The sequence below is a fragment of the Cicer arietinum genome, chromosome 2, assembly GCF_000331145.2.
Source record: "Cicer arietinum cultivar CDC Frontier isolate Library 1 chromosome 2, Cicar.CDCFrontier_v2.0, whole genome shotgun sequence".
NCBI classification, from domain to species: domain Eukaryota; kingdom Viridiplantae; phylum Streptophyta; class Magnoliopsida; order Fabales; family Fabaceae; genus Cicer; species Cicer arietinum.
The window spans coordinates 43170340-43193571 of NC_021161.2; the positions used below are offsets into that span (position 1 = coordinate 43170340).

The following is a 23232-nucleotide window of genomic DNA, read 5'->3' on the forward strand; positions in this document are numbered from 1 at the left end:
AATAATATGATCTTTATCGAGACAAGAAAATAGATTAATGCTTTGGTGCACATCTACGCACTAATATTTAAAAATAAATTGTTTCTAACATATCTTTTTTATATACCAATGTATGAATATATAAGAATTAATATTCTAATACAAATGAGGCATGAAAAAAAAAAACTATTACTCTCATCCAAAAATATTTATAAAATTTTGATAGAATGTCACTTTTTTTTTTTTCCTCTTAAAACCATCAAATTTTAGGAGTTACATTTGAACTCCAATTGAGTGGAGTTAGAGTTAGTCTAAAGCCCTAAGTCACTAAAATAAGAGTTGTAGAGCTTAAAATTTTACTTAATTAGTTTTATAAGTTAGTGCATGAAAAATGCAGTAACACAAATGCCGCTGAAGAGATTTAAACAAGTATTGAAGTTTTATGATATAGGCAAGTGCCTCTACACCATAAAAACATTATAGTTAGGAATATTTATGACAAATAAAATATAGTACTATAATTAACTTTAAAGAAACTTCACCTTAAAATTTGTTATAGGCCTCACCATATGTTAAACTAGTTCAAATAGGGGTAATTTGAATGAATCCACTTAAAAGTCCTGCAATCACAAGACTAAAATTTAATGTCTTCCTTGAAAGAAAATTAAATTTTTTCCCCACTTGGACAAACAAGCATAGGGAATTTGGTGAAGTACTAGTTTAAATTTTAATTGGGAGATCACCATATTGAATTTCAATATGAAAGGATTCAAAGCTGTCATAGTACATTTTTATCAGAAACATTTCTGGTGTCCATTAAATTAAATATGATGCTAATTTCAAAATCACTTTCAACAAAAGCAACATGGTTCAAATAAGTAGATTAAAAAGAGAGTAACTGCAGTATCCAACCAATCTTGGGATAGTGGATAGCAAAATTTTGACTGCATCCATGGAGTGCTGATCTTTGAACTTGATAAGATGATTGATGTATGACAGTATGCAAAATTGCTTCTTCTTTTCTGACTCATCCTATAAACATAGACAGTAGATAACGGATATAATAATTTTTTATCAGGAAAAACAAATCTCAGAACTTTATTCAAGAAAGCACATACCCAGATTTCCTGCAGTTAGAAAACACAGAGTCATGGTATCACAATCATGAATGAAGATTGGATGGTTTTAAAGTACATTTTGAAAGTCAAGTCATCCAATCTTCATCGAACAGCAGAGGCTGACTACATGATTGTTTAATACAGGAAACAGAATCACACAAACACAGAACATACTACCAAATTTAAAACTCAAACACAACTATAACACAGCGCAAAATATAAAATCATAAATCTTAAATAGAGAAAGTCATTGTTTTAAAGTTGACACAAATCATTATATTGTAAGCACAATAAAATGTCATCATTAATCAAATTATGGTGGTATTCCTATTTGTATGGCAATAAAAGTTTTTATAAAAAATAATAGGAGGTAAGATATTGCAAAAGGCACAGAACATTTGTAGACTGAAGGGTTTCGGGTTTGGTGTCCATGAACAATCAGACATGTATGTGTGTATGATACAAATATGACAGGACAAAGAAGCCATTTTGAAGTGCCCATTCTTCCTTTACTTTTTTAGTATTAGAAAAAAGACATTTTGTACATAAATTAGTACAAAATAATAGCTTCAGGTCCAGAATCTACCACAAAAGCTTAGAGCTAATCAGTTTAATTAATATGGGTAACTTCAACAGACAATCTCCGTGGGGGTCACCGAAAATTGCTGGCAAATGACAACATCCCCTAAATTCAAGAATGTTCATGATAACATATATATGTTTAATTATCGAGTGAGCAGGAGTCTAAGCATTTCTTCCCCTTACATAATATATGTCACAGTTAAAGCAAAACTATTTTTTTCAAGTAGGACGGTTCAAAATGAGCAATAATTAGGAACTCTAAAGTTATATTTTTAAGCAAAAAAGGGTTATATTTGTATAAATACCTCAATCTTCTTTAATCTGCCTATCCTGTTGCGAATAAATATTGGGTAAGCACCGACGTTCGCTGCTTCTCCCTGTTCCAAAATATAATAAATGTCTTCAAGATAGTTCCATTCTCTCTCAAGGATGATTTTGTCCAATACATAAGCCTCCTGAGGTGTAGTCGCAGAAGCATTATACGGTGGTATATTGCGAGAAACATTAGCTTCTGTATTTGCAAGAGCCGCTTCATTTACAACAACATTTTTCATTTTCTCAACCAGAATTTTTTTAGACTCAGGTTCTTCATCTTTTCTCATATCAAGAATCTTATTACTCTGCAGAATAATACAAATTCCGAGATCAATTGAAAACAATTCCAATAAAAATAAGGTACACCTTGTTGAATGATAATTAATAGGAAACTCAATCAATTAACAGTAATATCCTCACCTATAAATACAACCTAAAAGGTTATTTAAAAATAGGTTAACTGATAAATTTTCATAATATCATAATAATAGAATAATGGACAAAATATAAAATAGGAACTCAGTACTCAGGCTCATTCTTTTAAGACGATATATACGAAGTATAGAAAAGCATCTTAAATGATTTACCAAATTGCAGCATTGGTGTAAAATAAGAATAGAATCACTAAGTGGGAGCTAGCATCTATGCAAAACCCTATGGAGAGACACAGTGATATACCATTAATCCATTATACAGAGCAGAAACCGCATGCTCCAGACACATAGGTAAGCACAGGAAATCATGTCAATGACAACAAAGGCAAATTAAAGGCTTCTGAAAATGCCCTTGCACAGCTCTGTTCAACACGTACACCTATTTCTTGTTTATTCTGTTTTAATTATGTTTCTTATACAACGTACACCAGCGTCTTCATATAGTGATTATTTAAAACCAATTTTTTTCTGCATGTTTTGAATTTCTTGCCTTGTTTTTTCCTAGGCTGTCCTTGTCTAATGAAATTTGTATTGACCAGAGTTTGGGAGTTTCATGGTATAGATGCTATGATTTCAACCAGAAGTTAAGTATGATCAAGTGTCATACTGCATTGGTACCTTTGAATGTTTTAGTTGAGAACAAGTTGATCCTTTTGTCTGCTGATTGGATGTTGTTGAGAAGAAGATAAAATATATATTCTTGGACGGTTTGCTTCCTCAAAGAAATTATATAAGTAGAAAAACAGAACTAGTGGTTGTTGCCCAAAGTTAGAGTTGTAGAATTCATGCAAATGAACTGTGTCATATAATGAGGCAGGTCTCATTTAGAAAGCTAAGAGGTGGTACTCTTGTGTTAAAATTAAATAATTTGTACTTGTCTTTTCAGAATTTAGTTTAGAACGGGTAAGGTTCCCTAGAATTTAGTTTTGGATAGCTTGTCTTAAAGGCAACAAAACTTGAGGTGTAGAGGTCCATTTGACCTGATTCTAATGGCTTGTAAAAGTTGGGATGCATCTCTTTTTAAGGAAAAAGGCGGGGAATTTAAGAAAGCTACTAGGTTATGAAATTGCAACTGACACAGAACAAGCTCAAGAGCAGAACAAATTCTAAATATTGAGATCCCATATTGACTAGAGATATGGCCAAATTAATCCTTGTAACAGTAAGGCTTGAGCAATCCTAACTTCTCGAGCTAACTTTTGGGATTTAGTTAGATCTAAGTCCCAAATTCAAAAACTGAATGCACACACACACACATAGAATTAAGTCGCAGAGTACGAGGATAAAGATATCATTTTCACTTGGGATTTTAACATTTTATGTATAGAGAAGTTTACAATGATTAAATGTTAAAAGTAGCAAATGAAATAAACTGCTTGCAAGTTTACAAGAAGAGTATCAGAGATGGGAGTAGCAACTTTGCTGAGTTAGGTATTACACAAGATAGACGATACTTATAGTTGGTGCTTCTAACTTTACTCCCAAAGGAATTTGAAATATAAAAAGAAAATGCCAACAATGTATTTACTTATTTCGTTGCCTAGGATTTATTATAATTAATATATAAGTTGTCTAATCTCAGTGTCTTGTTCACATCTCAGAAATGAAGTACAGTACCAGTAGGAAATTGTATAACTCAGATCCAAGATTCCATCTCACTTTATCAGGGAAATGAATGGACTTATTAACTAAGAACAAAAAAACAGCTCCTCGGCTTGAAGGTGCTTTCTATGTAGAAATTTGTGAAAGAGGTCATATAGCTAAAACTAATGTATCTGCTACTTGTGTTTTATTTAAGATTTCGCTAATAAAATGATTACTAAACTGTCAATAGTATGTCTTATTCCCTCGTTTGATTGCTGATATACTGGTTGCTTGCTAATATGACTAATTATACTAAATAAATATTTGTCTAGGTACACTTTCCAGCAACTCTTGAATTAAGGTAAATCATTTTAAACATGTTTATGTTTATGAAGGTTTCTTTATCCGAGGATACTCTATCAAAGCTCTGTACAAATTTTGTAATTATAAAGTTCACTCCGCAGTGGCCATATGAAATCATATTTGATTTGAAGAGCATCCAGGGAACCATATCATTTACTCATGTTTCAAAGACACAGCTATGTCTCATGACAGAAAAATTACCCTTCTCCAGAAGAAAATATAATTAACATCAATGAGTTCAATAATGATACAACTACCAAAAAAACAAGCATCACAGTCACAGTGTGGTCATATAAATAGTATTTGATTAGAAAAACATCAAGGGTGTCATCACATCATCCTCTCATGTCATGTTTTCATAAACATAAATATGTCTCAGGACTAGAGAAATTTTAAAATAAACAATTTGGTTATGATCAAGATGGGCAGGTCAAATCATAAAATAAACAATTTGTTAGCAGTGTTGAAAATGAAGTCCAATGATTTTGAAATTTAAAATGTTTTTCCAACCATAAACTTGTGGTACTGTATATTCTCTTATTTTCACCTCTAAGCTGCGATTCATGCATCACTCACTAAATATTCAAAATAAACCACACTGTATTAACAATTTTGTCATGTAACTACTTATTAGCACAGCTAGCAAAAAGGGATAAACAGTAATCAAAACATACTGACTCAATATGCCTCTTTGTTCCCAAAAGAGCAGTAGAATGCCGCCTTTTCGCTGCCCTCTGCTCTGGGCTCAACTCATCTACCGTCCCATTCGCAGACTCCTTATATAAGTTATATTCCACGCCTTTAACTTTGGGATCCAATCTGAATATCTACACAACACACACAAATCAACACAACACATTCAAAAATTCCAAAAACATCAAAGGAACTTTTTTCCTCTTCTCACTTCTTCACAATTTACCTTATTAGCACCAATAGGCACAACCTTAAGTGTCTGAGATTCCTTATCAAACACACCGAGAGCATACATTGATCGGTGTGAGCCCGTAGCCTCACCCATATAATTTGTTCCGACGAAATCAACCGACGAACCAGTAGGACTAACAACAAGCTCAAGCCTCTTAGTCATAATCTTGTTTCGATATACTTGGAAACCCGTTGAACCGGAAGTTGATTTCACCGGATCAAAACCAGAAGGAAAATAACCCATATATGGAGGTATTTTTTTGGATACTCACGGACAACTTCAACTTTGGCCTGAACCAGTTCAGGTTCAGGTTCAGTTTCCTTTTTCTTTTTGTTTTTTGTTTTCTTTTGGGATTGTGGTTCAGAGTCCATTATGCTGCAAAATTATATGGAGAAATTTTTTAGAATCAAGCTAGGGTTTACTTTTCACATATATATGCAACAAAAAAATCAAACACCTTATATGCAACAAAATATCAAACACATTATATGCAACAAAATATCAAACACTTTATTTGCAACAAAATACCAAACGCCTTATATGCAACAAAAAAACTTCATATAATAACATGCATTAGAATTTAGAACAAAACAATATCAGTAAGGAGTCCAGGCGTCCAGCACAGATCGGAAATTTAGAACAAAACAATATCAGTCACTGAAAGCCGAACCTTTAGACGAATGGCCGAGGCGACGCGACGCGACGAAACAGAGGCGAGGGCGCGAGGCAATCGCGAGCAGTCAAGAGGGAGAGAGAGGAAGATGGTTTTAGGTATTATGGTAGTTTTCTAATTTTAATAAGGGTATTTTTATCATTTTGATTATAAATTTGTTTTTAGTGGCAAGGAAGATCCGTCCGTTAGGTAGTGTATTTATCATATCAGATGCAATAATCCGATAAAATAATTTAAAAAAATGGTGAATATGCATCCACCATTTATATTTTTCTTTTTCACGTTGCAGTTATATCGTGCATGATAATATTGTGTCATAATAATGGTTGGTCCAAGTGGTAAAGAATATAAGTTTCTTAACTAGTTAGAAGTTCAATCTCTGATTGAGAGTGGAGGACCCACACCGTATGATCAATTTCTGACAAAGATTAATTACTATTTAATAATATTATATATTACTCATATAATTTAATATTTACCCAAATCAATATTATCAAGATTAATACTATTTGATAACGGTAGATATTAGTGAGAATAGGTTAAACCGTTTTATAGAAGCCTACAACTCAATTATTAAAAATTTAGTTTGGTCGGATTCGTTTAATAAAAAAGTTAAATTTAAATTTTTAAAAATAATTTTATTTATTTAAATAATTTAGATTCAAATTATCTAAAAAGTCTATTAAATCCAACATACCAACTCATATACTAAACTATATTATCCGACATACCAACTATTGATATATAGTAATAATAAAATGAATGACTTCTCATGTTTTTGTTACAATTATTTATTTCCTCATTTTAAGAAAAGATTATTTATACTTATATAATAAAAAACTCTATAAAAAATCTCTAATTTTTTATTTTCACTTCTCGACGTCTATACTTATTATTTTCTCTAAATAATTATATTATAAATTTGACATTTGTGTTTTATTATTTTATTTTATTTATAATTGTTGTTTATATATACATCAAGTTTACTACAAAAAAATGTTATGACTGTACGACTCAACAAAATTTACGTTTTTATTAGTCTATTATTATTTTTAAAGATATAAATAAAATATTCTATTTAAAGATTTTAACACAAAATAGATTTTTCAACAGAATAATAGATTAAGTCAGATTTTAAAAAAGATTATAATAAAATTTAAAATAAAGTCTTTAATAAATAATATGTCATACTCAAAAGTTAATTTAATTTTTATAAATAGGTATAACCTAATTAAGTGAAGCTATTCTAGAAAAAAAAAAAAAAAAAAAAACCTCTAAAACAAAATAATGAGTAAATCATACTGTATTCCTTTGTTTTAATAAGAAATGTTCTTTTTTAAAGTGGTTACTTATATAATTTAATGTCCACATCCAAATCAATATCAACAGTTTTTTGAAAGCATATTTATAATACAAAATACAAAATTTTAAGAAAGTTAAAAAGGTTTTTCAGTTTAATGAACCTACCTAACAAAGACGAGCAATATAAAAGTTTTTTATAATCCATTGTAGGTAAGGTTTTTCTACTCATAGCAGAAACTCAAAAGTGTGCCAATGGCATAGGTTTTTTTTTTTTTTGGACTATTAAAAATTTTAAATTCAAGTTTTCTAAATAATTTGTTTTAAACTGAAAATTATTAACCATTTAAATTTAATTGTTTGATTAGATCAATTTGAATTTATATATATTATTGCATTATGTCAAATTTATTATTAAATTATTGTGTAATTAATAAGTGGAAATTAGAAATCTTACATTATTTAAAAAATAGTATAGTTGAACAATATATAAGGTGTCTAATTCATTTAGGTTGCTGCTCTTAATTCAAATAAATGACTTATGAACTTCTCTTTACGACTCAACAGAAATAAACAACCATTTTTTTGTTTAACTTTTATTATATGACTATATAACTTTTATTATATGCATCTTATTTTGGGCAGTACTAATTTATATTTTAACTAAGCTTCTAGTTCTACCACTTTCAATATTATTTTTATTTTTAAATAAAAGCTTTACCCACTTTATTGTATCACTGTCATGTGTATACTTTATTGTATCACTGTCATGTGTATATATATTTAGTGTATATATGTGAATGCCTGCATGGTAAGCGTTTCCTTAACCTTTAAGCTTTGATATCGTGGCATCCATTCGGAAAAAGACAACCAATGAGAAAGACTCTAAACATCAACTGATTTGGTTTGTAATTTTCGATATTGAAATCAATTTGATTATTTTGTCTTCCAATGGAGGGAAAATATTTTATACATGTTTTATGTTTTTGCAATTTCAAGAATATAATATATAAATCTTAAAATTGGATTAAAAAAAAAAAACACTCTTGTACTTTAATGATAATTAAAGAGTATTATTTTGTGAAATTTTGTACAATAATTTTCAATACAACCACATTTTTTAAAGTAAATATTTAAATGATATCTCACAACACTCTAATAAAATAGTATAAAACAAAACATAAAAATTATATACAAAATTAAAAGTGTTCCTTTATAATACTAGATAATTAATATGATACTTTTTCAAAATATTTTAATTTCATCCAACTCCAACGTGTCTTGAGTAGGACTAGGCAAGATGATGAATTTTAATAAACTAGAAAGAAGTTTTTGATGCAAGACTTAAAATTATAAATATTATAGTATTAATGGAGAGTTGGCTAATGGAACATTTCATTAACTTTAATGGATTTTCAACTATCCCCACAAATCAATAAAAAAAATTATGTTTTTTTTTATAAAAAAACGTGAGCTTTTTCATCATGTTTTGTTCTCACTCACGTATTATTTTGAAAGATTTTACAAAATGTCGCGTATTTAAAAAGTGTTCTATATTAAACACGTATAATTGTGAAATTTTTATATTTTGGACTCTCGAAAAAAAAGACGCATTTTGTTAATATATATAGTATCAATCAATCTTTATAAACCATGATTCAACTATATAATCTCATACTTATACGACTTTAGAAATGATCATTTCATTCTTATGTAAATTTAGTTTATTTGTGCGCTTTTTTTTACGTAAAAGGATATCATGAACTCTTCGTTATTATGTTGTACATTGATGATAACTCCTTGCCCTAGTGACACTAAAGCTCATAGCCAACCACTTATGTAAATGATAAGTATTCACTAATACAAATAATAGTCACCTACTATTCTCTCTAATAGATGAAAATATTATTCATGTGTATATTTAAATAGTTATCTAAAAATTATGTTTACAAATATCCACAAGTATTTACAAATATAATTAGTTCTTAAAAAAAATAAAATTTTGTTAAATATATTATTTCTTAATGCAATTATTGTAACTATGTATCAACTAGATTATGTTCAAAATATTTGTTCATTCACAAATATTAATTCTTAATATAAAAAATTAATCGTAATATTTATATATCACATATTGATTAATGGAATTAATGATAAAAATTATTAATTTTTTGTTGTTGCAGAAACTAATTATATTTTTATAGTGTAATGATAAAATTAAAGTGTAAATAATAGTTAAAGTGGTTTATTCTTAAATTAACTATATATTCAATATACATAGGTATAACAATCTTTTATTAAAAGATTTAAGTATCCAAAAAGCTCAAGGGTCCATATACCAACGATGATAAACAAAAGCAAAATTACTATTGAATTTTACAAAAATAAATGAATAATAATATAAGTACTTTTCTTTGCAAAACATGAGACATTAGAAAACACACAACTTTGTGAAATTAAAGCAGCTAGATTCTCTTAGCTCTTTTTTTTTTTTTTTTTCCCCCTCTTTCCTTCTGTATTCAAAATAAAAGCACCCCTTCTTGCACATTCTTTTTTGTATCCTCCTCCTCAATGTTCAAAGTCCTCTTTTGTATAATTTTAAATTTGAAACATAAAAAAGGATAAGTAATAAGATAAAGAAAGAGAGAAAAAGAACAACAGAAACAAAAGAGACACAAAAGCAAACTCATAGAGGATGGCCATATGGTGATAATTGATCGATCAGTGGGAATGCCACTAAAAGTGTCACAAACTTATTTTAATTTATTTACCTGCACATAAAAGATAAGGTTACAATGTTTTATTTATATTTTTTTCATAAAGTGAATATTGAAAATAAGCTAAGGAAAAATTAGAGAAACACAAAAAGCATAACACTACTTACCCTCTTTCCTACAAATCTTGCTCAGGAAAGCAAGTAAAATAACAAGTATAGCTACTCCTGCTAATAACCCAATGATTATTGCAAATCTCTTTTCACCTCCTAATTTCCCTGCAATCCCTGAGCCACACCCATCCAACAAAATAAGTTAGATAATAGTTATAAAGATAACGAACTAATTATCAATTTGGTCAATTTTTTATTTTTTATTTTTGTATAAATCTGTTCTTAATAATATATTGACATTTAAATCTTGAAAGAAAATATTGAAACCAAAGCTAACTTTAAATGACGTGAATATTATAAATCTTGAAATAGATTATTAAATTAAAACAAATATTATACAATAAAAAAAATGTGGACAGATAACAACATTAGTGTTCATCTTTTTCTCGTATAAAATAAAAAATATGCACATTCATTTTTTTTTTTCTGAAAAAACTTATAGGAACATGTTTAAATAATTAAATAAAACTTTTGTGTTTTTTTTAAATTAAACTACCTCATCCTCCAATCAAGTAACTTTTACCAATTTGCATGGAATGGGTAAAATGGTCTCCAAAAAAACCGTTACATAACATGTTAGTGAAAAAAAAAATCACATGGATATTTGCATCTTAGCAAATGAAAAAAAAAAACAAAAGAAAAATGATCTTGAACAAATTTACAATCCAAAATTAATCCACACCGCCATTAGTCTTCAGTTAATTCATTCCATTCCATTGATTAAAAAAGTAGTAGGAGCAGCATCGGTAAAGCGTGAAAAAACCCACGATGGGCCTTACCATGGGCCTTAGAAGTATCATGGGCCCCACCAGTTGAGTATCTCGCATAACATTTCCCCATGAACAAATCTCCGTAATCCGCGGTACCACAATCGCTTTTCAACCGTCCGATCGCTTCAGACACACAATCCTGACACTCGCTAAAACTAAGATCCCCAGTACACTGGGCCACACCACGAACACTACCCGACCCACCAGCCCGAAAAGGGCCACCTAATCCCACAAGCCCACCAAGCACTGCATCCCTCGAGCCCATAGCTTCCGAATTATAACCCACAGAAGGCCCACACCTTTTCAACACAACAGCCTTATCCTCCACGCCCAAAAAAGTAGCATTATCGTACTTCACCAAACAACCGTCGAGTTGGACCGTTCCACCGCACGTGTCGCGGCACATGTCTCCAGCACGTGTAACGGCACGTGCGATGCAGGACGCGCAATCCGGCATGGCGATGTCGCCGCGGCATTGGTAGAGTCCGTAAATTACGTCTTGTTGGGTGGACCCCATTACGGTGAAGTTGTTGTACGAGGAATATGTAGCTGAGTTGACTAACGAGGCGAGGAGTGAGTCGAGGTTTGACTCGTAGGGTGATTTTGGTGTGTACATTTGTTGTGAGCAACCACCATAAAGGTAAATGTTTATGGTTGATGAGTTTGTTAAGGAAAGAAAAAGGGTCATATAAATAAGAAAATAAATGAAGAAAATCGTTTTCACCATTTTTTGTTGTTGTATTGTATGTATGCAATATGTTAAATGCATGAAATATGTGATGCTATGCTATATGAAAAGTTTGAAGTTTGAATTATGGGGCAAGATCTATGAGTTATGGGAATGGAGTTGCTTTAAATAAGGGAATTCAATGATATAGCTAAGTCATCGTTGTTTGTCAAAAAAGAAAAAAAGCTTATCTTCGTACATTTTAAATGTTGTGGGATCTATATGAACCTTTTTTTTCTTTTTGGGTTAAGTTGATCATTGTGCTTTAGTTGCTTTTCTTTTTTTACAACTTTGATTTTTTATTGTTGAGAAATAGTTTTTGCAATATGAAATTATAAAATATAATATAAAATAATTTCATTCTTGAATCCAATTTGAGTTCTTTCAAAAGATTCATGAAGTTTGTTGAATAGTTTGATTTTAATCAATTTTTGTGTTTTTTTTTTAATACTTTTATCATTTATTATTTGAAATGATTGAAATAATTATAAGTACTTTTTACTCTCCGCAACCACACTTAGAAATTATGTAAAGGAATCGGGGTAGTATACCCCTAAAATAAATCATAACATATTTTAATTTTAAATTTGTTAAAATTTATATCTTTAATACAAATATATACCAAAAGGTATATTAGATCTTAATTAAAATTTTATTGCTGTATATTTTCTTGTGTAGATCCCACACTAGTAAAAAAATAATATTTTGAAGTGCAAGGTTTCACGACATTGGGTGCTTGTATTAGAGATGATAATGGCGCTTTTCAAATATTAAGGACACTATATATTACAACACTTTTGGAGAGCACTATGAGTAGAAAGAAGGGAATTTACACATGCAACAAAATTAGTTGTATAATGTGGAAATGGTAGGGGAGCAACAATACACCACAATCTCAAATACAACTATAGGAGTTTAGTTTGATAATGTCAATTATAACACAATTTTTAGTTGGTCACTGTAATGACAAATATGAGTTAAATTTTGATATTTATTCTCGAGATACTTGTAAACATCATTATTAACACACATCAATTAATTAAAATTTAATTTTTATTTTCAATTTATCTACACTTATATTTTATTTAGATTTTTAATTTTCAAGATTTTCATCATTTTACTTAATGTTTGTTGGAGTATTTAAGAGATTTATAGTTCGCTTAATGTAAAATGAACTGATTTTGAGAGCTTTTAATTGACAATCTTGACTAACTTTTAAGTTTGAAACTAATATATATATTATACGTGGATGACAATAAGAATTTGTATTTGCAGTCACAAACACAAAAGATTGTTTAAAAGATATATGTGAGTAAAATAAATGAATAATTTGTTAAATGAGAGTGTAAAAATAACTGAATATTTTAAGCATATATATACCCTTATATTTTTATAAGGGTAAATTTGAAAATTATGTTATTTAATTTTTTTTTTTACATATGTTATTATACTATTTTGTTAGTTATTAACCTTGTCTCATTCGTATGGTAAGATTTTTTAACTAGAGAGCTAATATAAATTAGATGATATGATTAATTTATTATTTCATACTTTCTCTTCAAATATTAGATTGAGACAAAATATTATAATCAAATTTGCTATTGTGTAATGGAGACATCACACGACATGATTGTGAAAATGAATACAAACGAGTTAATAGAAAAGGAATCAAAATACAAGAATGGAAAGTGATATATTCAACAAAGCCAAGGAATTTAAAAGCTGGACTAAAATGATTCATTTGAGAATATTCTCTTTTTTTTTCATCCCTACCTATTCTTAAAAAATGCACATAAAAAATGGAAATTTTTATGCCTTCTGAAGATACTTATGTAAAAACATGGAGAAGTTCTGGATTTTACAATCTAGTAGTAAAAAATTGTCGAAATCTGCAATTCAATAGTGTTTTTGGGATGAATAATGCTACCCGATGCACTAATCTGACAGTATTGTTTATACATATGAGTAAATATTAGAGCTTGATAAAAAAAAAAAAATCCTTCATCTAGGGGTTTTGTACCGTGCACCCCCCACATGTACCTCCCACCCCCTCATCATCAAGGAAAATTCCAAATTGCCCCTAATATTATTAGTAAAAACCTCCAAAAAGATTCTCTTCTTTTTTATTTCATCCATTTTATTCGAAAGTTTGAATCGTCCGAATTATATTTGCAAACATTCGAACCTTTTCGAAATCCAAAAGTAAGATAAATTTTGAAACTTTGAAATTTTCGAAATATTAACTTTCTAAATTTCGAAAGTTTTCATGAACATGAAACTTTCGAAGTTCATTTTTTCCCAAAAATTTGAAACTTTCGAAACTTTCGAAAGTTTCCATGAACATGAAACTTTCAAAATGCAGAAGCCTTCGAAACTTTCTGACAATCTGAAAGTTTTGAAATATAAAATTCAGAAACGTAAAGTTTTTCAGTTTCGAAACTTTCATTTTGTTTTGATATGTGATAGCACATACAAAACAAACAGATATCGGTTACCATTACTTGAAATAGTCGGTGTCACTTCTACTAGTTTGACATTTTCAGTTGGGTTTGCTTATTTGGAAAAAGAGCGACAAGATAACTTCATCTGGGCATTTGAGAAGGTACGAATGTTGTTCAAATCTGAGTCTTTGATTTCTAAAGTTATTGTGACTGATAGAGATCTTGCCATGATGAATGCGATTAGTGTTGTGTTTCCTACTTCAATACATTTGCTATGTCGTTTTCATATTGAAAAAAATGTTGGGGCAAGATGCAAACAATATGTCAAAAAGGATAGACAAGAAGAAGTAATGGATTTATGGAAAAAGATTGTCTATTCGACTAGTGTGGAAGAGTATGATCATCATTTGCAACAATTTGAGATATTGTGTGCCGATATTATTCTTTTTGTTGATTATGTGAAAGATTCATGGTTAACACCTTACAAAGAAAGGTTTGTCAACGTTTGGACCAATAGAGTGATGCATTTGGGGAACACAACATCTAACAGGTATTTTTAAAATATGAATTGTGTTGTTTTAGCAAACATGATTTACTAGTTTATGTGATTTGTTTTAATTTGTGTTATTTAATTTATTTGTAGAGTTGAGTCTGCTCATTGGAGATTGAAAAACATGCTTCAAACTAGTTTTGGTGATTTGTGTAAAAGCTGGGATGCAGTGAATATGATGTTGAAGAACCAAATATGTATCATTCAGTCTTCTTTTCAGAAAACCATCAAGGATGTTGAGCACGGGTATAATTCACAATTTTTTCAAAATCTACATCACTGTGTATCAAGAAAGTGTATGAAATTAATTGATAACCAGTTGGAAAGGGTGAAGATTGTAGGCACTAACAAAACAGAATGTGGTTGTTCAATTAGAACAACTCATGGATTACCATGTGCTTGTGAGTTGGCTAAGTTGCAGATATATGGTAATGTTATCCCTTTAGATAGCATTCATGATTTTTGGAAACAGTTAAGCATTGCACATGAATTAGAGGATGAAGAATCTTTATCAGATTATGACTTTTCTGAAGAGTTGGAAGCAATGAAAGCGTACATGAAGAAACACGATATTATAAGTCAAAGGATATTCAAGGCAAAGGTGCGTGAAGTTGTATTTCCACATACCACATCAATACTTGCACCACCAGAGAAAGTGAGAACCAAAGGAGCTGGTAAAAAGAAAAAATAATTTGATACTCCTCGTGATCCTTCATATTGGGAGTATGTTGATGCCTCTCAAGAATCTGCAAAGGCAAGGCAACCATCTCAATTATCTCAACGTTCTGCAAGGCAACAATCTCAATCATCTCAGGATTCTTTTAAGACACAATTTCCTACTTATATACGTCCGTATATTTAGGACATAATAGATGTTGTGGCTGATGGAAATTGTGGGTTTCGTGCAATTGCAGCATTGTTAGGTTGGACCGAAGAATCTTGGGCTTTAGTTCGATCACAATTGGATAAAGAGATTGGTCTACATAAAGATGTTTATTCTAATGTTTTTGATGACAATGTTGAATCAGAAATATCATACAATGTCATCAACAATATGTGAGGTTAAATATGATAAATCTTCATCCTAAATGAGCTTCAGTACCTTATATCAAACCTTCTCTGATTCACAATATCATACCATAAAAGGATCAAACAATTAGATTCTCATCTTGTTCGTAGAAACTTAAGCAAAAACTCTTTCATCTCCTTCTAATTTCATCATCTCAACAACAAGATAGTTTTACTAAGCCATTAGACCCTTACCTTTCTATAGTTTCATTTCCAAGATGGGATTAAAGGATATGTACTCTCCAGCCTGTTAGAAATATTACATGTTAATAATTGTAATTAGTTATGTTTATTATCCAGTTAGTTAGGTGGTTATCCCCTAACTACTTTCTGTTGGTGTAGTTGATAACCTATTTGTTAGTATAGTAGTTAGGTTGTATGTATAAATACTTGTACAATTATTGTTACGATGCAGTTTACATTTCATTAATGATAATGAGGTATTACCCAATATCCTCTCTCTTAGTTGTAATATTGTAAGCACACATCCATCGATCAAAAATCTTATTTATTTATATATATTGTATTTTGTCTTCAAATTATCTTGATTAATGTTTTATTTAGGTATTTAGTTCTCACAAATTATCATCCTCAGATTAGACGGTATTTGCAATAGTTAAGGAATTAATAGTCAAGGGACCACGTTCAATTCATTCTTTAGCATATTGCTTAATTTAAAGTGAATTATAGTTGAGAGCTTTAAGTCGATCAACTCAACAAATTTTTGAGTTAGAAATCAAATTTGACATGTCTAGTGGAACCTAGCGGCTAGTAGAATTGAGAAATTTAGTTAACCAAATCACAATTGTTTTTGACATATGCATTTGAAGTCTAAGTCTTATGAATCATATGTATCATCAAAGATGTCAAAAACCAAATGAGCCACAGTATGTGACACTCTTTACTCCAAAATCACTTATTTGTTGATATTTGCAAAAAAAAAAAAATATTTTTAAAATAAGTAAAAATTGAGAATAAATAAAAAATTTCATGTTGATAGAGTACCACGATATTTCTCAACATATACCAAAAATAACATTGGATTAATTTGAATATTTAATAACAAAATTCTTAAATCTCATACATGTGCTTTGAGTTTAAACAAACAAGTGTGTTCATTGCAACTAAAACTCTAATAAAGACACACTTTCTATGTTGAGGTTGCATGAGCGAGATCAAATCCGAATCATATTGTCCAAAAATTCACTAATTAGATATTTATCTATGATTAAATTTGGTAGACTTCTAATAAAATTAAAAATCATTAAGTAAGTATATTGTATACTGAAATTTAATTTGAACTTGTGAATAATAAGCCTAAAAAAGGGAAAATTAAACTTTAAGCATCTCGATCTGTATGTCTCAAATCTAAATTTCCAAAAACAAAAAGATGAATTTCAAAACATCAATTGAATGTTAGAGATACAATTTGTGTTCTTGTATGTGTGACTATGTATCTTTGTACAAGAGTATATTCTGTTTACAACAAAACTATACACAAAACAAAAAAGGGAAATAATTAAATGTCATCCACATGGATGAATCAAAATGGCTTCTTAAGGTGCATGAAATCCAATGATGATGAATCAACACACTCAGCTTTGCTCCTATAACCATTCAACAATTTCAACAACTCAGTAGCTTTCTCCTTTGTATTCTCACCACAACCAACTTGCAGTAAAACAAGCAATTTCTGAAACATCCCAACTTGAATTGCCTCAATCAAAACACCTTGAATTGCGCAGGAAGCTCCGGTGGATGAAGATGTTCCGGAGTCGGCTCCGGCTTCCTCTTTTTCGTCCGTGGATGGGGTTGGTTTGACGACACCTTTTATGGAGGGAAGATAATCCCACTGTCACAAATTTCAAAATTCGTCTGTCACCTTTTATGGTTTGACGGCATCTACTCTCGTGTGTTTGTTAATTTGTTCTTGTAGTGCTTTTGGGTTTTTTATTTGAACTGGGCCAAGTTCTTAGACTTGTTGCACCTCCTTTTCGAAGGTGTGTTTGTTAATTTGTTCTTGTCCCATGTTTATCCTAACTTTTCGGTTGATGCTGTTCCCAATTAAATAAATACGGTAATTTGTTGGATTTCAAATTTTAGTATTAAAAATTTGTGCGATCGTTGTATCAATGGCGTTGGTGAGGGATTTCGACCGTAGAGGATAGCCACTCCTCCTTTCTCAAATATGTCACTTTGACAATTTTATATAAATTAAAATATATTGTTAATGTTGTATAAAAATATAAAAATTATAAGTTATTTTATCTGAATTCCTTTTATTTCTCTGGTTACCGTGCGTGCGTGCGATTTCTGTTGTTGTTTTGTTTATTTGCATTAGGGATTTTAAATCTCTTTTTTTTTTCTTTTATTTTTTTTACATGGGCTAAACCATATAAACCATATTTTTTTTATGGCTATTAGTTGATGAACCCGAGTCTTTTTTATTCTAATTGTACTTAATCACAAACGCTAGATAGTGAGTTAAAAAAAAAAAGTTAAGATTCCTTTGATAGAATTATATTGTGTGCTTAGCACTAAGTGATGGAGTTTTGACTTGGAGAATTTTAAGTGATAGTTTAATGTTGTGACTTTATGATCAATGGGTTTTGTGGAAAGTCAACAGTTAGACTAAGATTTTCTTTTTGTTATGTGGTTTGATTTGGCCTTGTGGAGGTAGGTTTGAGCTCATGGTGGATTTTTTTAAAGCTTTGAAGAAAATTTGGAAGTGTTGTTTATGCATTAAATGAGTATGAAATGTGAAATTTGATAGCATGTTATTATATTGTAGGATTGCAAATTGCATACAGGACATGCAAGAACCCACAGGCATGATGCATATGATCATTGACTTCTATAAGCAAGTTGCAAGACGCTATCTCGTCATTCAGATTTACATTTGAAGCTTTTAAATATCAAACTCTAATCAAAAACAGTTTTTAATGATCAAATTGGTATTTTTAATTATTTATCATGACTAAATAGGTTTCTTTGGAGTTGGTACATCTAGATTTAATTTTTTGTGATGTGAATGAAAAGTTGGGTTAGCGATAATTACATAATGAGATAGTGTTAAAAAGTGAAATCTAGGCTGACTTTAGAAAGTTGTGAGTAAAATTACTCGTAACCAATTAAAATCAATTATGTATACTGTGTAGTGCACTTGTCATTTTAAAAGTGGAGCTTAAGTTGTGTTTGTTTTTTTGTAGTGTTTGATGTTCATCAATTTTGGTTTTGTTTTATATGTAGCCTTTGGTCTTGTTTTGATGGTAGCTAAAGAGAATCAAAGTAGTTGAATATTTTTTGGTACTTGATTCTATTTTTTATTACAAATGAGCGAGAGTTTATGAACAAGATGAGAAAACTAAAGAAAAACAATTAGCTAATTGTTTAACAAACATAAAAAATAACTAACTCTTATTTTGACTAACTAAATGACTTTGACTATTATTCTCTATTGAGCCCTTTGCAAACTCATGGGTGAATAATCATGAACTTTGAATTTGTGTCTACATTGTAAGAACATATCAGTAGTAGAAGGCTGGAGAGAACATATGTTGTTTGGTTAGATGACAAAACGTGATGAACAATGAGCCCTTGTTTTGAATCTTTTCTCTAATCATATAATGTAGGCCTGGTTTTAGTAACATATACATTTTAGTCGACAAACAATGGATCGATAAAGACTAGTATTAGGATTGTCAATGCAGAACATGTGACAAATAACTTTGTAGTAGTAGTCACAGGAGTTTTCATGGAATTGGCGGTAGTCATATTTTCTCACTGGAGTAAATTATGAATATATTTATCTTCCAATTTGAACTTTGGAGCAAGAAAAATAAAATAAAAAATTACTCCACTTTATTAAATTAAAAAACTTACTAAACATAAATTGTACTCTAGGAGGAAGGACTCTACTTGAATGAACGGACTACAACTTGCTAAACATAAAATAAAATAAAAATAAATAATTTCAACGGCCTCTTCTACATCTTTCATAATATCGAAAGAGAAACCTTCCGATTCATGGATGTGATGATGTTTTTTATAATTACAATATTTGAAAATCAAATTTACAAAGAAATTTAAATGATTTGCTGTGTTACTTCCAAGACTGGAGAATTTTTGTGTTGACTAATTAAATCTCGTTTGGGTACTCACAAAATATTTATACTTTGTTGGCTAATTCAATATCATTTGGATACTCACAAGATGTTTATGCTTTTCAAATGGTGTAAGATACCAAATATTCCTTCAAGTTATCATGCACTCCAAAATTTGGTGGTGTGCCTCGTTGATTTTTAGTTATTATCCTATGGTAGTTAAACATTTTATCTTTCTTCATATGCTTAGTTAAATATTTTTAATTCTTTGTGTTTCTATAGTAGTAAAACAATTATCATTCTCTTTGATCTTATATCTTCTTATAGTTAGTCATTTCTCTTAGTGTTTTCATCTTAATATGGTTAAGCTTGTTAGCCAAATTTGACATCTGAACATCCAAGATTGAGGTTTTTGATTCTACATTGAAGTAAATATTGCGGAGACATTAGAAGATTTTCAAGTTATCTCAAAGTAAGTAGAATAATTAAACGAAAGTTATGCACCTCAGTCGCTACCACTTTCTACATCAACTTTCTTGTTTTGCTGATGTGATTACGACATATTCTTTTTCTTATAATTTTATTTTATCAATTATATTGTATTTTATTTGTTCTGATATTGTACTATTCATTCCAAGTTAAAAATGTTATTATACACTTCCAACTTGCAGAAACTCTTATATATTGTTAGATTTAGTTTAATATGATTTAAGATAGTTATATTTAGTTATGGTTAAGTGAAATTTTATTAGATTAATTATATTAAAAACACTATATATCTTTCATAGTGACAACAGTAAGAGTGACAACCTATCATCTCTTATTCGTCATCTCAATCTAAATATCATACAATGTCATCAACAATTTGTGAGATTAAATATGATTAATCTTCATCCTAAATGAACTTCAGTACCTTATATCAAACCTTCTCTTATTCACAATATCATACCATAAAAGGATCAAATAATTAGATTCTGATCTTGTTCGTAGAAACCTAAGCAAAAACTCTTTCATCTCTTTCTAATTTCATCATCTCAACAACAATGTAGTTTTACTAAGCCATTAGACCCTTACCTTTCTATATAGAGTTTCATTTCCATGTTGGGATTAAAGGATATGTACTCTCCAGCCTGTTAGAAATATTACATGTTAATAACTGTAATTAGTAATGTTTATTATCTAGTTAGTTAGGTGGTTATCCCCTAACTACTTTCTGTTGGTGTAGTTGATAACCTATTTGTTAGTATAGTAGTTAGGTTGTATGTATAAATACTTGTACAATTATTGTTACGATGCAGTTTACATTTCATTAATGATAATGAGGTATTACCCAATATCCTCTCTCTTAGTTGTAATATTGTAAGCACACATCCATCGATCAAAAATCTTATTTATTTATATATATTGTATTTTGTCTTCAAATTATCTTGATTAATGTTTTATTTAGGTATTTAGTTCTCACAAATTATCATCCTCAAATTTGACGGTATTTGCAATAGTTAAGGAATTAATAGTCAAGGGACCAAGTTCAATTCATTCTTTAGCATATTGCTTAATTTAAAGTGAATTATAGTTGAGACCTTTAAGTCGATCAACTCAACAAATTTTTGAGTTAGAAATCAAATTTGACATGTCTAGTGGAACCTAGCGGCTAGTAGAATTGAGAAATTTAGTTAACCAAATCACAATTGTTTTTGACATATGCATTTGAAGTCTAAGTCTTATGAATCATATGTATCATCAAAGATGTCAAAAACCAAATGAGCCACAATATGTGACACTCTTTACTCCAAAATCACTTATTTGTTGATATTTGCAACAAAAAAAAAATATTTTTAAAATAAGTAAAAATTGAGAATAAATAAAAAATTTCATGTTGATAGAGTACCACGATATTTCTCAACATATACCAAAAATAACATTGGATTAATTTGAATATTTAATAACAAAATTCTTAAATCTCATACATGTGCTTTGAGTTTAAACAAACAAGTGTGTTCATTGCAACTAAAACTCTAATAAAGACACACTTTCTATGTTGATGTTGCATGAGCGAGATCAAATCCGAATCATATTGTCGAAAAATTCACTAGTTAGATATTTATCTATGATTAAATTTGGTAGACTTCTCATAAAATTAAAAATCATTAAGTAAGTATATATTGTATACTGAAATTTAATTTGAACTTGTGAATAATAAGCCTAAAAAAGGGAAAATTAAACTTTAAGCATCTCAATCTGTATGTCTCAAATCTAAATTTCCAAAAACAAAAAGATGAATTTCAAAACATCAATTGAATGTTAGAGATACAATTTGTGTTCTTGTATGTGTGACTATGTATCTTTGTACAAGAGTATATTCTGTTTACAACAAAACTATACACAAAACAAAAAAGGGAAATAATTAAATGTCATCCACATGGATGAATCAAAATGGCTTCTTAAGGTGCATGAAATCCAATGATGATGAATCAACACACTCAGCTTTGCTCTTATAACCATTCAACAATTTCAACAACTCAGCAGCTTTCTCCTTTGTATTCTCACCACAACCAACTTGCAGTAAAACAAGCAATTTCTGAAACATCCCAACTTGAATTGCCTCAATCAAAACACCTCGAATCAAAACACCTTGAATTGCGCAGGAAGCTCCGGTGGATGAAGATGTTCCGGAGTCGGCTCCGGCTTCCTCTTTTTCGTCCGTGGATGGGGTTGGTTTGACGGCACCTTTTATGGAGGGAAGATAATCCCACTGTCACAAATTTCAAAATTCGTCTGTCACCTTTTATGGTTTGACGGCATCTACTCTCGTGTGTTTGTTAATTTGTTCTTGTAGTGCTTTTGGGTTTTTTATTTGAACTGGGCCAAGTTCTTAGACTTGTTGCACCTCCTTTTCGAAGGTGTGTTTGTTAATTTGTTCTTGTCCCATGTTTATCCTAACTTTTCGGTTGATGCTATTCCCAATTAAATAAATACGGTAATTTGTTGGATTTCAAATTTTAGTATTAAAAATTTGTGCGATCGTTGTATCGATGGCATTGGTGAGGCATTTCGACCGTAGAGGATAGCCACTCCTCCTTTCTCAAATATGTCACTTTGACAATTTTATATAAATTAAAATATATTGTTAATGTTGTATAAAAATATAAAAATTATAAGTTATTTTATCTGAGTTCCTTTTATTTCTCTGGTTACCGTGCGTGTGTGCGATTTCTGTTGTTGTTTTGTTTATTTGCATTAGGGATTTTAAATCTCTTTTTTTTCTTTTATTTTTTTTACATGGGCTAAACCATATAAACCATATTTTTTTTATGGCTATTAGTTGATGAACCCGAGTCTTTTTTATTCTAATTGTACTTAATCACAAACGCTAGATAGTGAGTTAAAAAAAAAGTTAAGACTTAGACTTGTTGC

At 29.9% G+C, this 23232-nt stretch overlaps 2 protein-coding genes and 1 pseudogene across 2 annotated transcripts; 1 reads left to right on the forward strand and 2 right to left on the reverse strand.

The window, feature by feature from the left end:
• Nucleotides 1-713: 713 nt before the first annotated feature.
• LOC101501554 (DNA-directed RNA polymerase I subunit rpa49-like) lies at nucleotides 714-5675 on the reverse strand (annotated as a pseudogene).
• Nucleotides 5676-9617: 3942 nt separating this feature from the next.
• Nucleotides 9618-11757, reverse strand: LOC101501869 (plasmodesmata-located protein 7-like). Its single transcript, XM_004490768.4, has 3 exons — nucleotides 10939-11757; nucleotides 10157-10273; nucleotides 9618-10043 (listed from the first exon to the last, which is right to left on the reverse strand). The coding sequence occupies exons 1-3, from the start codon at nucleotides 11696-11698 to the stop codon at nucleotides 10036-10038; spliced, it is 885 nt and encodes a 294-aa protein (XP_004490825.1). The 5' UTR covers nucleotides 11699-11757; the 3' UTR covers nucleotides 9618-10035.
• A 2255-nt stretch (nucleotides 11758-14012) lies between these two features.
• Nucleotides 14013-15405, forward strand: LOC140919452 (uncharacterized). The gene is made up of 2 exons (XM_073365470.1): nucleotides 14013-14647; nucleotides 14741-15405. The coding sequence occupies exons 1-2, from the start codon at nucleotides 14013-14015 to the stop codon at nucleotides 15336-15338; spliced, it is 1233 nt and encodes a 410-aa protein (XP_073221571.1). The 3' UTR covers nucleotides 15339-15405.
• Nucleotides 15406-23232: the final 7827 nt, after the last annotated feature.